We start from the raw sequence: 15,985 nt of genomic DNA, 5'->3' as shown, positions 1-15,985 counted from the left end.
CGATTAATTATGACAAATGATTTAAATAATTTTTAACAGCTAAAATGGTATTTATAATATGTGCATAGTTTGAATGCAACATTCATAATATAAATTTCAGATGGCTCAGTATAAAAGTAACATGTGCTTTGTACCCCTTAGCCTGGAAATGCGACAGTTAATGGTGAGTGCCTCTCCTACATTGTTTGATTTCATCAGTTATTCTTGCTGAGATCAGTCCTACATATTAAGATATCTTTTCCACTTTTCAAACAGAAACAACGCTGTGCCGAGCCGTGAACAGGTGAGAATTTGCGGAGAATACCTTTGCTCCTGTCAGACCATGTTGTAGTAAGCTGCTAATCTTGCTGATTGGTGCCTTCAGTTGTCACGGCAACATCCCAGTGCACTGTGTGTGAATGACTTTGAGTTTATGCGAAAACTTAAATCACAGGTTTGATAAGTTTCAAATAATGTGGCACGGCCGAATGTGCAAACAAAGTTGTTTGATTGTTTATGTCTGAATTGATCGCATGTCCTAAGAGGAGGTGCACTTGTTTCCCTGCAGTTCGACTTTGAATAATTTCCTGATTAGTGTTAACAAGACCCAACTGTGCACCTTCAACATTAAAGACTACGCATGTGCTCGGGTAAGCTCAGCAATGTTTCATATCTCAGATGGAAATATCAGTGCTAGTTTACATTCAGACACAGTAAAGAACTGGAGAGTTTCTCCCACCAAAGACTGAGTTTTGTTGGGCCTGTGATTGTATAAATCACTTGCTGAATAGAATGAGTTGATTGCGAGTGGAAGGTCCCTGAATGGTTGCTCCTTTATGATGTCATCCAAAAGCGCCACACAGTTTGCTCACATGTCCCCTGATGACACCCAGTTCTAGATTGGCACATGCTCCCTTGATACCTCCATTCTCGTGAAATGATCAGGCTGCTGATCCAACATTTTATGCTGCAAGTGTTGCTGGATTTGGCCATTGATTTTGGCCTGTGTTTCAGGCTCTATTCATTAATGATCAAATCCATCCCTCTCTCTTGCAATAATGTGAGATTAAGGCTGTCTATTAACAGCCTCAGTGTCATATTCAACAGTGAGATGAGCTTCTGACTTCATTCATATCCTGCCATCGCAAGTTGAACCTGCATAATGTTATCTTTTTCTGTCCGTACCTCAGCTTGTTTGACTGGACAAATGAGTATAGTTATTGTGGAGGCTATGTGTATCTGTTGACATGATTATTCCAATACACTCCTGGCTAGCCTCCCACCTTCTGCAGTTGATAAATTCACTGTCATCTAAAAATCTTTCCTTAACTCACAACAATCCTCTTAGCCAATGACTGTTTTGCTTGCTGTAGTATATTGGCTTCCCCTCAAGCAGTGTCTCAATTCAAAATTCTCACCCTTGTTTTCAAATTCCTCTCATCTCTTGCCTCTCCGTGTCTGCATAAACTCCTTCAAGCAAGCTGTTCCCCTCTAATCTGGCTCCATTTGCATCCGAGAAATGAACTGTTTGACAATTAGTGGCCACTCTTTACATTACCTCCATGCCCAGCACTGACATACACTCCCAGCATCAATTCACCTCCCTTCCTTGTGTGCTTTCCAACATTTAAAGCACTTGTTGAAACTTGCTCTTTCATCAAGCTGTTGATCATCTGACCTACGATCTCCTTCAGTGCTTGGTGTTCAAAATGCTTTAATGCGCTTCTTGTGAAATGCTTTGAACTTTTCCTCTTGTTGAATCATTGATATGAAAATAAATTTTGGTGTTATGGGATACATGAGGCATTTTCTAAGTAAAATGAAATAAAACTGCATTTTTACTGTATTTCTTTGCAGACTGATCTGCTACGTTCGGGTTTAAGCAGTGATGCCTTGACAAGTATATTTCAGTGTTTTGTTGGTCCAAAGGCTCTGAACAGGTCAGATGAACTGGCACTGACCACGTTTGTACAGAAACTTAACAGAAGCACTTTGAATGAGGCACTGGACATCTTCAACAACAAGGTAATTACTATTTAACTCACTCTAAGTGTAAAGATGCATAACTAGTTCCAGGGGAAAAAAGAACAGAAAATGCTGGGAAAGCTCAGCTGGTCTGGCAGCATTTGTGGAGAGAGAAACAGAGGTAACGCTTTGAGTCCAGTATGAATCTTCTTTAGGATGGCTGAATTTCAGAGCAGTGTTTCCTGTTTTTATTACAGATTTTGTTTATACATAACTCATAACACCTCTATTCAATACAGTGTTTCCTATTTGATTGATTCCTGTGAAAGCTGCAATTTGAATTCTTCCTGATTGGAGTGACGTGCAGCCTGCACTGACATTGGATTCACTAAGAGTTTCGGGATTGCTTGCTGGCCTGTGTTTGTGGTCTGCTTTTACTCTGAAAACAGAAAAAGACCATAAGATGCCGAATCATTCCGTGATTTGTCTCTGCACGTTCTGTAATGTCCTTTATCTCCACTGTTGCAATGCTGCCCTAATCAAAAATGTCATCCAGCTGCCTATTTCTTTTTCCATTCAAATCTTTCTTGAACACATTGGTACTTTACACATTTAACACACAGACCTCCCCTTCTTTGTGCCAGGTCTCTGTTATTGCTGCAACATTCTGTTGCCCTGTGTCTGTCACTCCCCCATTAAGTTAACTATATTCGATCCATTCTCATGCCTGCAGTGCGAACCTGATGTGGACTTGCTTATCCGCTCCGTTTCTACCTCATCGAATCACAGATCGTAGAACCCAACGTGTAGAAAAAGGCCCTTTGATGGGGGTCAGTCGGTGAGCTGTTAACAGCTACCGAGCCCCATAATTATCATTGAGGCATTGACATTCCCCGCATCATGAATTGCTGACTGTAAGAAGTAGCTTCTGGGCTTTGAGGCTTTTGGAACGTCCGTGCAATGTAGGAAGCCATCCTCTTGCTGACTGAGTTCAAACAGATGTCATTGCTTGTTTCAGACCGTGAACACATCATCGATTCCTTTGATGACAAAGATCACGTTCGTGAATGCTCTGTGGGAAATTGTGAAGACGGACGAAAATTTAACGGAGCCAGATTTCCTGAGGAAATGGTTCCAGGAGAGATTCAGGCCTTTCATTGCAGGCATTTCTCAGTCAGTGCTGAACCGCCTTCTGATGAGGAACATCACCTGTGATGGTTACCAAGCTGTGTGAGTGTACACTTCTCTATTTACAGTCGTTATTTACCTTGTATGTAATTGTTACATTGACCCATAGCAAATGTATTAAATTATTGACGGCAAGCAGTCACATGGGATTTCAAGGAACCCAACAAGAAGTCAGGGAATTGCAAGTGCAATGGTCAATTCTGTAGCAAGGGATGAGCCCTGGCAGTGTTTCACTGTCGCTAGATAGAAACTCATGCCTTTCATACTTAGAATTGAAAAGATATTGCATGTTAAATGGCAGCAAATGAGAGTTTGTGCCTGACATAAGATGTAGCTCACATTTGGATACTTCACTATCTGGGGAATTAAGAATCTGCTGATGAACTGAAACCATTGTCAAAGCAGATGTGGCTCGCTAATGGTCGGTTTGGGTGGGATGCTCTTCAGGGCGTCAGTGTGCACTCAGTGGGCCAAATGGCCTGCTACCATGCTGCAGGGTTTCTGTGATTCTATGATGAACTGTACGGCCATTGGGGTCAGGCCATCTGAAGAAAGAGACAGTCATTTAATGAGGAAAAAGAGGAAAGAGTGACCAAGTCTCACAAGACGTTAATCAGCTTGTTTTGGTCGCCATCTTTATAAAAGGTTCATTTCAATGAGGTAGACATCGGAAACAGCTTTGACTGACTGCGGGTAGACCAGAGCATTGAATATTGTTCTGGAAGAATCCGAAGATTGTTCTCTTGACCGTTTGGTGCTGGTCATAGATTTAACGTCCCACTGTTAATTATTGTAAATGTTTATTCATTTAGCACGAAAGGCCTGAGCAACAGATTCAGCGATATGCCACGTGGAACACGAGAGACTGTTCTGAGAGTTTGGATCCTCGGTTACCTCAACGCTTCAGGTAAATCAAGTTGTGAACAAAAGGAACAATAAACGAGCTGTTGATCCCAGCTGTCAGGTGCTGATCAACACAAGGAGCATTCTCCTGCTTTGTCATTCAAGTTTCACACAGTTATGATTGAACAGAAGTTGACATTTACATTTGCAACTATGTTTTTTCTTGCTCCCAGAATTCCCACTTCGCTGTTATGAAAACAACAGTTTTGTTCTGTACGTGGATGCCAACTTCCAAAGATTTGCCGAGTTGCTGACTCTGTCAGAAGCATTTTCTCTGCTCCCTTCCAATCGTGTTGCTGAGGTAAAAGCAGAATGATTTGTGTTCTGAGGTGGGGTGTGGTTGGATCTCTGTGTCTCCTGGTCAGTATTGCTTACCTGACATGCCAGTTGCAGCTATAAAGACCTGTAATGGGCATTTAGGAAATGAGTTTCCAAAGTCATGTCTTTGCATAACATTTTGCAAGCTCAATTTGATTTGCTTTGTGCATTTAGTGGTTGAGTAAAATCTTCTCCCGGTTACCTAAATGGAAGTCTGAATTGTGTTTGTTTTTTTTCAGGTGCTGAATGTCACTGATCCGAGCGATTTGGCTGGTGCACTGAGCAGGCCTGGTTTCATTAATGACAACAACATACTGACTACGGTCTTACTCCATATCCAACCCATTCAGAACCTGGCTACCTTCGTCGATGAATTCAATCGACAAACCCAAGTAAGTTGCAGTCAAGGAATAAGAAACATACGCGTGGGTATGGGCAGGGTTAGTGAACAGGCTGAAGGTGGCGGGTGGCATTGAACATGGATAAAGTGTGAGGTTATCCATTTTGGTCAAAGAGACAGAAACACAACTGATCATTTAAATGGAGTGGAAATTCCAAGTGCTTCTTTGTAAAGGATTCTGTGTGTCCTCAGACATGAATTGCAGAAAAGTGGCAAGCAGTTCCAGCAGGTGACATGGAAAGCAAATGGAATGGTTGTCATCATGGTGAAAGAAACAGAGTGAGAAATAGTGTATGAAAGTTGGGAAGTGTTGCTGCAATTGTGGATGAGAGTAATGGATCGTCACTGAGTGTGTTGCATGCAATTGTCCTTCCTTTAGTTGAACAGGGAAGTATTTGCACGGGAGGCAGTTCAGAGAAGGTCCCGTAGATTGATTCTATTTATATGGGGTATGTCTTATGAAGAAATGGGGAGTAGTTTCTATCTGTACCCTCTAGAGTTTAGAGGGATGAGAGGCGATCTGGTTGAGGTATATCTGATACGAAAGGGAATTGAAAAGCAATAATATTTCCTCTTGGGTAGCACCCTGAAATGAGAGATCACAGTTTTAGGATAACAAGTAGCAATCACAAAGCAGAGATGAAGAGCAATTCCTTCTGCCCAAGGTTCATAATTCAACGGATTTCACGACCACAGAGTGTGGTGAATAGACGTACTGTCAGTTCAATTTCGGAATCAGAATGCAGCACCTTTCTTTCCTGTAAAGTCTAATTCTGGTTGTAAGGAATGCTTGATCTTAATATCCACTTCAGGAAAAGTAGTCTACATGAATGGATCTAATGGTAGAATCACACTGCAGTCGAGGAAGTATGAAGTGTCGTGGTGTGTTTCCAGCATTTAGTTTTCTTTCCTTTTCCCTTTTGCAGGACAGTCTGCCAGCTGCTATTCGAGTGGCCATCGTCGAAGGTCTGTGGCCTCAGTTTGTCAACAGCCTTCCTGTACTTAATGACACCGAGAGGAATGCATGGCTCAATGTCAGATTATCTCCATTCATCCCATTCATCACCACCCGCCTCTTGGCTTCCAACAACACATTGAGAGTCGGGTGCCTTTCCTACAGGAAAATGTAAGTTCAGTCACATCCGTTCTGCGTATATCCTGAAGGAAAGAGATTTCCATCAAGCGGTGTGCAAATTGTTCTGCAGGATTAGTGAGCTCATCAAGTCAGCAGTGCCAGATGAAATGCCTGAGAAACGGTATTAATGAGATGACCAAGAATATCTCTTTTCCTGTTGCTATTGTGGACATCATCGCGAACCAACACAAGAAGGGGATAGGAGAGGAAAGCATAAAATGCTGGCAGTTGTGGGCAGATGTGTAGAGAGAAACAGAGTTTCAACTGTGTGCCCCTTCACCGGAACTGAAGCATGAGTCTGAATAAAATTAGTGTAGAGCGGATGTGAGAAAATACCAAACGCGTAGAAAGCCAGAAAACAAAAATGGACCAGAGACTATGGTGTAAATTTTTAAACACCGAGTTGAATCCAGAAGACTGTGATGCGCACAGTTGGATGAGAAAGCATGGTCTTTGAGCTTATATTGATGCTGATTTTGCCTCGATGATAGGACACGCACGGTAAAGAGTGAGGGCAATGGGGAAAATCAAACTGACAAGATGGCTCCAGTGGAGAGTTGGAGTAGCAATCTGTCTGAAGCCCTGTTGCACCTTGTCCAATTAGACAACATGACTTCTGGAGAGTTAACTAATACTTTATTACTGAGCTTAAAGCTCTATCTGTCTGTGTAGAGTTTGCACATTCTCCCCATGTCTGCGTGGGTTTCCTCCGGGTGCTCCGGTTTCCTCCCACAGTCCAAAGATGTGCAGGCTAGGTGGATTGGCCATGCTAAATTGCCTGTAATATCCGGGGGTGTGTGGGTTAAAGGGAGATGGGTCTGGGTGGGATGCTTCAAGGGATGGTGTGGACTTGTTGGGCCGCAGGTCCGGTTTCCTCACTGTAGGGAATCTAATCTAATCTAATGAAAAACATTCATGATTCCTGCATGACAGAGTCCAAAAGGCTTGCATCAACTCTATCTTTAATCCTATATTCCTTGCAGACCACTGTATAATAGATCAGAGTGCACAAGGAATGACATTCGACATACAGGAAACTTTTCAATAACCTTCACCTATAGGACCAGGAGTGTGCCAATTGATCGAGTATTCCAGTTGATCTGGAGGGTCACGCAGACTAAAAACACACCCTGTGTAATAAAAGCGTAATGCAGGGAGTAAACATTTAACTGTTACACTTTATTTACAGCATAAATCAGTGAAATAAAAAGATATCGTAAGAACTGCCAGTGCTGGAATCTGAGATAAAACACAGTGTGGATGTACGCAGCAGGTCAGGCAGCAACAGAGGAGCAGGAAAGGCGACGTTTCGGGTCCGGACCGTTCTTTAGAAATGGGGGAGGGGGAAGGGGAATACGATTTTGCCTCGAATAAAACTTTCTGGCAGAGAGCCTTCTCACTCACATTCTCAACTGACTGCTCAGACATCCTGGAGATTGAGATAATACAGAAAACTTCTCGTACTTCAGGTTGCTAATTCTTGTCAGTTTCTGGAGTGTGCCTGTTCATGAGGGGCTGGTTTAAACAAAGCTGGCTTTACGTTACAGTTAATTCACAAGGATTGTAGGTTGCTGCGTGGTTTTAGTTGTACAGTTACGATGCCTTCATTTCCAATACATTGTTCCAAAATTAGTCATTGTCGAATCGAAGTGTATCTGAAGATGAGATTTAAAATGTTTTTACATTTTCCCCTTAGTGTGCGAACTCTGAGTGCTCGTTACAGGGATTTGACCTCAAACAAACAGAAGGAAATCTACAATGGCATCAAAGCTTACCTGCAGCAAGGTGACACAAACATACTTTTGGTTAAATGTCTTTGAAATGAGAATATTGTTATTTGTCAGATTCAAAGGAACTGAAAGCTCAGCCAGGGTTCATGCAGATTATTAGTATCCAGAGAATTTTACTGAGACCTACAGCTGAGGTGGTGAATTGTGAGGAGGGGCAAGGGTTTCCTCTGCAGCCGAAACTACCCAGCAGTGTGCCCTGTTTGGGTTCATACATGATAAACGACAGAGTGGTGTGAGGCTGTAGGCAGCTGTGGACCTATACCACAGTTAGTGTCATTAAAATAAGGAGGGATGAAAGGCTCTTTTCAACTTTACATTAGTGCTGGGGGAAAAGCTGATAATCCCTGTTGGCCGCTGTCCTGGTGTCGAATTTGTTGCATATTTTCAAGAAATATAGGTCTCCATTTACTCAAGTTGATGTGGAGTTTTTCTACATAACAGGTCCCAAACCGAAATGCTACGATGTGAATGATCCAGTCCTGAACTCCACTGCTTGGTTTGCTCAGTATTTGGGATTGTATATGAATCAGATTTCCCTGAGCGATCTTCAATCTTTCTTTGATAATGAAGCACAGGTATGTCTCACCTTCTTACTTTTAAGGTTGAAATAGTGGCCGATCGGGTTCTCTGGGAGGCAGGCCTTTTGTCAAAGATCCAGTCACACTAACATGACCCATATGTTTGGAAATACTAGTCATTTAGGAGATTGCTTCCGCCAGATGTAATTCCAAGTTTAAGCCGAGCTTAATACTGAGGGTAACCACCAACATTTTTGAGAGAATGGGTGGGGAAATGATGCCACGTGAGATGTTAATTGTCAATTTATGATTCATCCAAAAGTGAATTTTTGATGCCTACTGGCTTTTCAGTTGGTTGTCTGGGACTGATGCCACTGTGGGCGTTTGTTACAATCTGTATTCACAGAGAATGTGTGGTGGAACATGACAAAGCAGAACTTTTCATTGTTAAAAATGTTGGAAAGCCCTGAATCATTGGTGCTAACAGTCAGATATCTTGCAATCTTTGCACAGCTTCAAGAATTTTTGGCAGACCCTGAAAACCTGGCCCTTCTGGAAAATCTGACACTATCCAATGAAGTTTCAAAGTTCTATCTCCAGTCGTTGCTGGCTAACAATCCGAATGTCAATGTTGCAAGGTACGTTTCAGATTGTTCTTATTTTCCCCGCAATGATGGGAAAGTTGAGTGAATAATACCTAGATGCGAAACCAATGTGGAGAATGAGACCCAGGGAATGCTTTAATGAGCTGGATTCAAAACTATCATGGCAGATAGGGGAAATGAAATTCAATAAGTATTGAGAATTTAGGATCTGACAATGGCCATGAAATCCATGCGAATTGTCAGAAAAACAAATCGGATGTTGTTGGGAAGGTAAGTCCTGACCAGGCCTCAGAATGATCGGCAACCTGATTGTAATTCACTTGTAACTGGCGTGTGGGCTGGGCAATAAATTCTGGCTGAACCAGCAAAGTCCACAAGAGCAAACCAATGAAAATGAGAAGAAAGCTGATAGTTTGCAAGCGAGGAATGGCTCCAAAATGTGCGACTGGGGCCTTGTCGAGAATATTGATGTAAAAGTATTCAGATGACGGACAGCTGAGAGCTGAAAAGGGCAGGAGAGAAAGAGACTCCTCATCTTGTTGTGAGAGGACTTTCTTTTAACTTTGAAACAGAAGGAAAACCTTTCAGGAAAGCAGAAACTCAGACAGAAGGTTCTGTAATGGTGGGTAGAATGTGTGGCAAACGGCTGGAAAGTATTCTGAAAGTTGCCACGTGTAGCAAATCATAATGAATCTATTGAGTGGAAGCCTTGTTGTTTTGAAAGATGCTCATATACTTTGTGTCTGGTGTTCTTTTTCAGGCTGCCAAACTCTCTTGTTTGTGTCATTACCGACACTGATCTGCTTCAGTCCTTGGACACACAGCAAATCTTGTCCATAGTAGCAGTAATAAACCGAGTCTGTGGAGTCAATGTGCTGCCAAACACAACATCGAATGGAACAGCACCAGCTGAAGATCCAACAGATGAACAACTGAGGGTACGTGGGCAAGGTCTACTGCAGAGGATTGAACTGCAGGCTCGTAAAGACATTGTTAAAATGTTGCCTTCCCAAGGAATTTTGACCGCATGTCTGAAAAGTGAAATAGTCTTGAGACTTTTCATCAGGCACACCCTCTTGTTAACTTGCAGGGTGATCTGTGACCCAAACATACCTGAACCATGTTGACCAGCTGTGATCCGTTTTCCACTGGCAATTCTCCTCTGAGGAGCAGCGCATTGTTCGTTCCCCTCAGAAAATACCAGCCTCTGTTGGGGCCCTGCAAATGAGCAGCCCTGGGAAAGCCACCAGGGTCAGTGTCAGGATCAGGGTCATTTGACATTTCACAGAAGTATTTTGACCAGCTGTGACGTGAATTCTGTGAAATTCAGTGGCGCTGTTGTCAGTCACACAGGCTTGCCTCCCCTTGGGATTTTAGTGATTGATTTACTGTTGGGGTAAAGGGGTTCATTGTTGTCGTAATGGGGGAGTGATCAGTGTCCAAGGTTTGGAACTAATTACTGTTGGCGTCGGGTATTGATCACTGTTAAGGGAATGCAGTGGTGATCAGTGTCAGAGGGATGGAGGCAATGATCTCTGTCAGCTTTGGGGAGCACTGGTTCAGTTTTCAATGCTGATCTACTCCTGGAAAAGCTGAGTTTCAAACCAGAAACAAACGTATTGTTAGAAGCTCCTCACCATGTGACATTTCTGCGCCAATGCTTGGGTCTGTTGAAATCTGATTGGTCTGGCCCAGGAAGGATTTGAGAGACTCCATCCAAAACAAACCTGAGCAGAAAAGTCAGCCGCAAACAAACTGAGCCAGAGGAGAGCCTGTAGTGATCAAGCTGCGTTACTGATCGCTCCCACTTCTTTGAAGAAATCTTCAATGTCAGTTCAGAGTGAAGCCAGTTTGTTCTTTTGAAGAAGTGGTCGAAAGAACATCTCATGTTTATATTTCCGGAGCTTTGACTTTAGGCACATCTGTAAGTGAGCCTTAACTCAGTTGTTGGTAACGTGTTGGAAAAGGTTATAAGGGATAGGATTTATAATCATCTAGAAAAGAATAAATGGATTCGGGATAGTCAGCACGGTTTTGTGAAAGGAAGGTCGTGCCTCACAAACCTTATTGAGTTCTTTGAGAAGGTGACCAAACAGGTAGATGAGAGTAAACCGGTTGATGTGGTGTATATGGATTTCAGCAAGGCGTTCGATAAGGTTCCCCACAGTAGGCTATTGTACAAAATGCGGAGGAATGGGATTGTGGGAGATATAGCAGTTTGGTTTGGAAATTGGTTTGCTGAAAGAAGACAGAGGGTGGTAGTTGATGAGAAATGTTCATCCTGGAGAGCAGTTACTAGTGGTGTACCGCAAGGGTCGGTGTTGGGTCCACTGCTGTTTGACATTTTAATAAATGACCTGGATGAGGGCGTAGAAGGATGGGTTAGTAAATTTGCAGACGACACTCAGGTCGGTGGAGTTGTGGATAGTGACGAAGGATGCTGTAGGTTGCAGAGAGACATAGATAAGCTGCAGAGCTGGGCTGAGAGGTGGCAAATGGAGTTTAATGCAGACAAGTGTGAGGTGATGCACTTTGGTAGGAGGACCTGGAAGGCAAAGTACTGGGCTAATGGTAAGATTCTTGGTAGTGTAGATGAGCAGAGAGATCTCAATGTCCATGTACACAGATCCTTGAAATTTGCCACCCAGGTGTTCAGGGCTGTTAAGAAAGCATACAGTGTTTTAGCTTTTATTAATAGAGGGATTGAGTTCCGGAACCAAGAGGTTATGGTGAAGCTGTACAAAACTCTGGTGCGGCTGCACTTGGAGTATTGCGTACGGTTCTGGTCACCGCATTATAAGAAGGATGTGGAAGCTTTGGAAAGGGTGCAGAGGAGACTTACTCGGATGTTGCCTGGTATGGAGGGAAGGTCTTACGAGGAAAGGCTGAGGGACTTGAGGCTGTTTTCATTAGAGAGAAGAAGGTTGAGAGGTGACTTAATTGAGACATATAAAATAATCAGAGGGTTAGATAGGGTGGATAGGGAGATTCTTTTTCCTAGGATGGTGACGGCGACCATGAGGGGGCATAGCTTTAAATTGTGGGGTGAAAGAGAAAGGACAGTTGTCAGAGGTAGTTTCTTTACTCGGAGAGTAGTAAGGTAATGGACCGCTTTGCCTGCAACGGTAGTAGATTCGCCAACTTTAGGTACATTTAAGTCGTCGTTGGATAAGCATATGGACGTACATGGAACAGTGTAGGTTAGATGGGCTTGAGATCGCTATGACATGTCGGCACAACATCGAGGGCCGAAGGGCCTGTATGTTGCTGTAATGTTCTATATTCTGTGTTCTATGTTCTAATGTTCTATGTTCTATGTGCAAGTAGTTCTGTTGTTATACGTGTTTCTTGAACACAAATGGTCTGTTACGCGATTGATGAAGAGTGGATGCTGTTTGGATAGAGTGAACCTCCTGCTGTGCGAGTTTAGCAGTTTTCTTTTGCAATTTCCCTCTAAAGTGATTTCCTACAGCGTGAGGTCACACAAGAACGCAACTGTCACGTTAGAGGAGAACTATCAGTATGTGATTGATGACTACAGATGGCAGAAAGTCAGGGGGTGACTCAATACAGAATACCCTATGCTTTATCATTTTATATTCAAGAACCACCCATTGGCCAAAGCATTTTTTTTAAATGCCAACCTGTGCAGAGAACTTTGTTTTCTCTCTCTAAAACAGAGTGAGTGTGTGTTTTGGGTTTATTTAGAGGGATGATCATTCATCTTCTATATTTCTAGGTGTGCACATAGACCAATTATTGCATCTTTATTGAAAACAGTTTGCTTTGATAAATGATATTCTTAGGTAGGACTCACAGTGTAGTGGGGCCAAAGTGACGGTGCGCTACTCGATCCTCGGTCGTAAGAACATAGCGTGTTAATGTTTTATTATTTTCTTTTGTCTAGTCTTCAATAGCTCTAGTGAGCAAAATCGACAACTTCACAGTCAGCACTTTGAATACTCTGGGACAAACAGCTGTTGGACTGTCAGTGTCACAGGTTGGAAATATTGATGGGGAGACTCTGCAGAATGCACTGCCAAGCCTGGGTAAAGTCAGAGGCTGGAATGTGGGCCAGGCCAATGCGATTGTCATCAGGTTACTGAGAAATGGCTTCCAGGTAAGAGCTCAAAAAATCTGAAATGTGTATATTCTGTTCATTGATCTGTTTCGCTCACCCATCCATATTAGGAAACAAATCATTGTGCACTTAATGTAGGAGTTTCTTCTCTTGTCTCGTGACTACAGGTTAGTGTTATCCCATGTTTTGGGTACAGTGCTGCTGTCAGAGATTTGAGATGATTAAGAGGCAACGAAAGAATGCTGCCTTTGTGAAGTAAATTGATGTCCCTGCAATGGATAAAAATCTGAAGTAAAATCCCTGTGAGGTTGGGGTGTAGAAGCAGCACCAGAACCTTCAGACTTTTTTGTTTGCGTATTTGCAGACAGGGGAGCATCAAAGTGCAGTGTATCATAATCTCCATGTTTTAGTCAAATCTGCGATCACCCGAATTGTGTACAGGAGATGGAAATTTGAGAAGCAGGAGCCAGAGCTGAAAGCACATAGCTTTCTGACACCTTATAGGTAATTTCTTTTCCAGACTGCATCTTAGAACAGATCTATCTGATGCCCAAGATTCAATGATTTGACAAGTGCTGTTCAATTGGCAAATTTGAAGTATATTTTCAGAAATGTTTCCCAACCCTCCTTTATGCTTTATCCTTCAGTAGCTTAGAACATAGAACATGGAATGGTACAGCACAGGAACACATCCTTGGACCCACAATGCTGTGCTGAACACGGCACCAAATTAAACTAATCCCTTCTGCCTGCCCTTGGTCCAGATCCCTCCATTGCTTACTTGCTCATGTGCTTATCTGATGTCCCTTAAATGCCCCTTGGGATATCTGCCTCCCCCACCACCTCTGGCAGCATGTTCCAGACTCCCAGCGCTCTCTGTGTGAAAAAGACATGCTCCTCACATCTCCTCTGAACTTTCCCCCTCACCTTAAATGCACGCGACCCCAGCATGAGTTTCAAATCTGGGAAAAGGATACTGACCGTCAACCCTGTCCATGCATCTCCTAATTTTGTAGACTTGTGTTACATCTCCTCTCAGCCTCCACTGCTCCAGAGAAAACAATCCGAGTTTCTTCCAGTCTCTCCTTATCCCTTGAAACACAAATTGCAATAATATTGAGCATGTTCTCGAGTAAACCAAGTATGATTGAATGTAAGGCCATGTGGCAAAATGAAGCCAAGAGATGTGATTGGAGAGCGTCTTTTCCATGAGTATTCCTCTGCTCACAAGAGAAGCCAGCTATGTTTGTCATTGCATTTCACAATATGTCACAAAAAGTTGGAAAATGGCTTGATCCTATGATTTGGTCCTGACAGCTTTTGATGTCTGTTTTGCTTTGTAACCAGGTCAGTAACAGCGAGAACCTCCTGGGGCTGGGAAGCTTGGTGTCTGGTATTCCAAGTGGCGTGTTCCAAGACATCAATCCTGGGGTGTTCATCAATGTGATCTCAAATCCAACATTTGTTGTGAATATTGGAACAGCGCCACAGCCCATACAAACCATCTGTGTTCTGCAGGTGAGTGACATTGACTGTACGATCAACTGTAACCAAATTACCTAACTTGTTTCTGACTGCCGCTGATATCTTTTGAATGTCGAAGCTTTTGTTTCAAGACAATATTGACCTCCAGGAAGTGCTCACAGGGTTTTTTTTTGTCTCGGATTAACATCTGTTCTGTTTCCTTGTTATTGAGGTGTTGCGGAATGTGGAAGACCCTGTACAAACAGTGAAGAACATTCCATCTGTTCTGGCCAAAGAGGTCCCCCCTGTCCTGTTAAACTCAAACTTAGGCCTCAGTGACGTCAACGACAAGCAGTGGACTCCCAGTCAGGTAAACAGTCTTTTTCTCTGACACTCCATGATGATGCTAAGGGAGTTAAACATTTAATGGAATTGAAAATGCAAAGATTAATTTCCACATCAGTCCACATTGTTATGGTAACTGGATTATGTCAGTTTGAAAAGAAAGTCTGTACCGCCATTGTGTGTATGAATAATTTCAATGCTCTTCTCTCACAGGCTGCAGTGTTCTTCGAAAATGTGGTCAGAAACAACAACAATTTTAAAGAGTAAGGAATTATCTTTTTCAATGCTTTTGGTTCCCTGATGGTAGTCTTTTTCTCTCTGCCTGTGTCATTATCGGTGTAATTTAGTTTTTGATGAGGTCTTGCTAATCTCACAGACTGATCAAGCAACAGCCTGAAATTATCACTCTCATCGAATCATATCTTTTGTACAAAATCCCAGTAACATCGCCAATTCTGTGTCAGTCCTGCCCGTCTAGTCGGTCAGAGACAGCAGAAGTGGCAGTACCTCTGCCATTAGGGAGAGAATTTCAGGATTCTGAAACTTCAGTGACACTGAAGGAACAATGATATGTCCCCAATTCGGGGTAGTGAATGACTCGGGGGGAGTTCGTATACAAGAGTGCGTGTATACCATTGTGAGGCAGATATCCGGGGAGTCCTCAACATTGACTCCAGACCCCATGAAGTCTCATTGACTCAGTCAGATGTGGATGAGGAAACCTCCTTGTGTTTACCACATACGACCCTCCCGTGACTGATGAATAAGTACCCACCCGCTTTCTGAACACTCTTTGGAGGAAGCACTGAAGGTGGTAAAGATGCAGAAGGTCTGATTGCACAAAGTTCAGTACCATTCATGACTCCTCTGATACTGAGATGCTGGGCCCAGCCAGTATCACTCTCACTCAGTGACTCAATCAAAAAAAGAAGAGTAGAATTCTCTTTCCTGAACAACAGGACCTTAATTCGCTTCACTCCTTAGACCTGTTACAGCTTTGATCTTCTCACTAATATTAACAAAGTATGTTTACTGCTGAAAAATTGGCCCAGTATTACTGGCTTCCACCATATGAAGCTCCACTTGGTCAGTATATGATCCAATAATTTTTCGATCCAACTGTTTCCTCTTCCTCCAATTGTAGTCTGTATTCTGGTACACTCCTTTAATCAGGTGCTAATCAGAATAAATAAACAGCGTTGGATGTTTCATCAACATATAATCATGTACCTGATGGAAATCTCCCTTTGAAAAATATAAGCTATTATTCCACAACTCAATTCCTCCTGACTGT

The 15,985-nt window shown here is 42.8% G+C and overlaps 1 protein-coding gene across 1 annotated transcript in view; it reads left to right on the top strand.

Annotated features, from left to right (window-relative positions):
• LOC125462409 (uncharacterized) overlaps positions 1-15,985 on the top strand; it is a 320,685-nt gene that overhangs the window by 153,898 nt on the left and 150,802 nt on the right. The window contains exons 82-98 of the mRNA XM_059654215.1: positions 142-163; positions 256-283; positions 548-629; positions 1,837-2,004; positions 2,963-3,174; positions 3,945-4,039; positions 4,209-4,336; positions 4,593-4,745; positions 5,680-5,879; positions 7,585-7,673; positions 8,120-8,253; positions 8,710-8,834; positions 9,562-9,739; positions 12,709-12,921; positions 14,230-14,400; positions 14,579-14,716; positions 14,905-14,954. Coding sequence (XP_059510198.1) covers positions 142-163; positions 256-283; positions 548-629; positions 1,837-2,004; positions 2,963-3,174; positions 3,945-4,039; positions 4,209-4,336; positions 4,593-4,745; positions 5,680-5,879; positions 7,585-7,673; positions 8,120-8,253; positions 8,710-8,834; positions 9,562-9,739; positions 12,709-12,921; positions 14,230-14,400; positions 14,579-14,716; positions 14,905-14,954 — 2,186 coding nt within the window. The remainder of the gene's footprint in view (positions 1-141; positions 164-255; positions 284-547; positions 630-1,836; positions 2,005-2,962; positions 3,175-3,944; positions 4,040-4,208; positions 4,337-4,592; positions 4,746-5,679; positions 5,880-7,584; positions 7,674-8,119; positions 8,254-8,709; positions 8,835-9,561; positions 9,740-12,708; positions 12,922-14,229; positions 14,401-14,578; positions 14,717-14,904; positions 14,955-15,985) is intronic.

The sequence above is a fragment of the Stegostoma tigrinum genome, chromosome 23 (genome assembly GCF_030684315.1).
Source record: "Stegostoma tigrinum isolate sSteTig4 chromosome 23, sSteTig4.hap1, whole genome shotgun sequence".
Lineage (NCBI taxonomy): Eukaryota > Metazoa > Chordata > Chondrichthyes > Orectolobiformes > Stegostomatidae > Stegostoma > Stegostoma tigrinum.
Note: the sequence above shows the minus strand (reverse complement) of the source record. Positions and strands in the feature narration are given on the sequence as shown.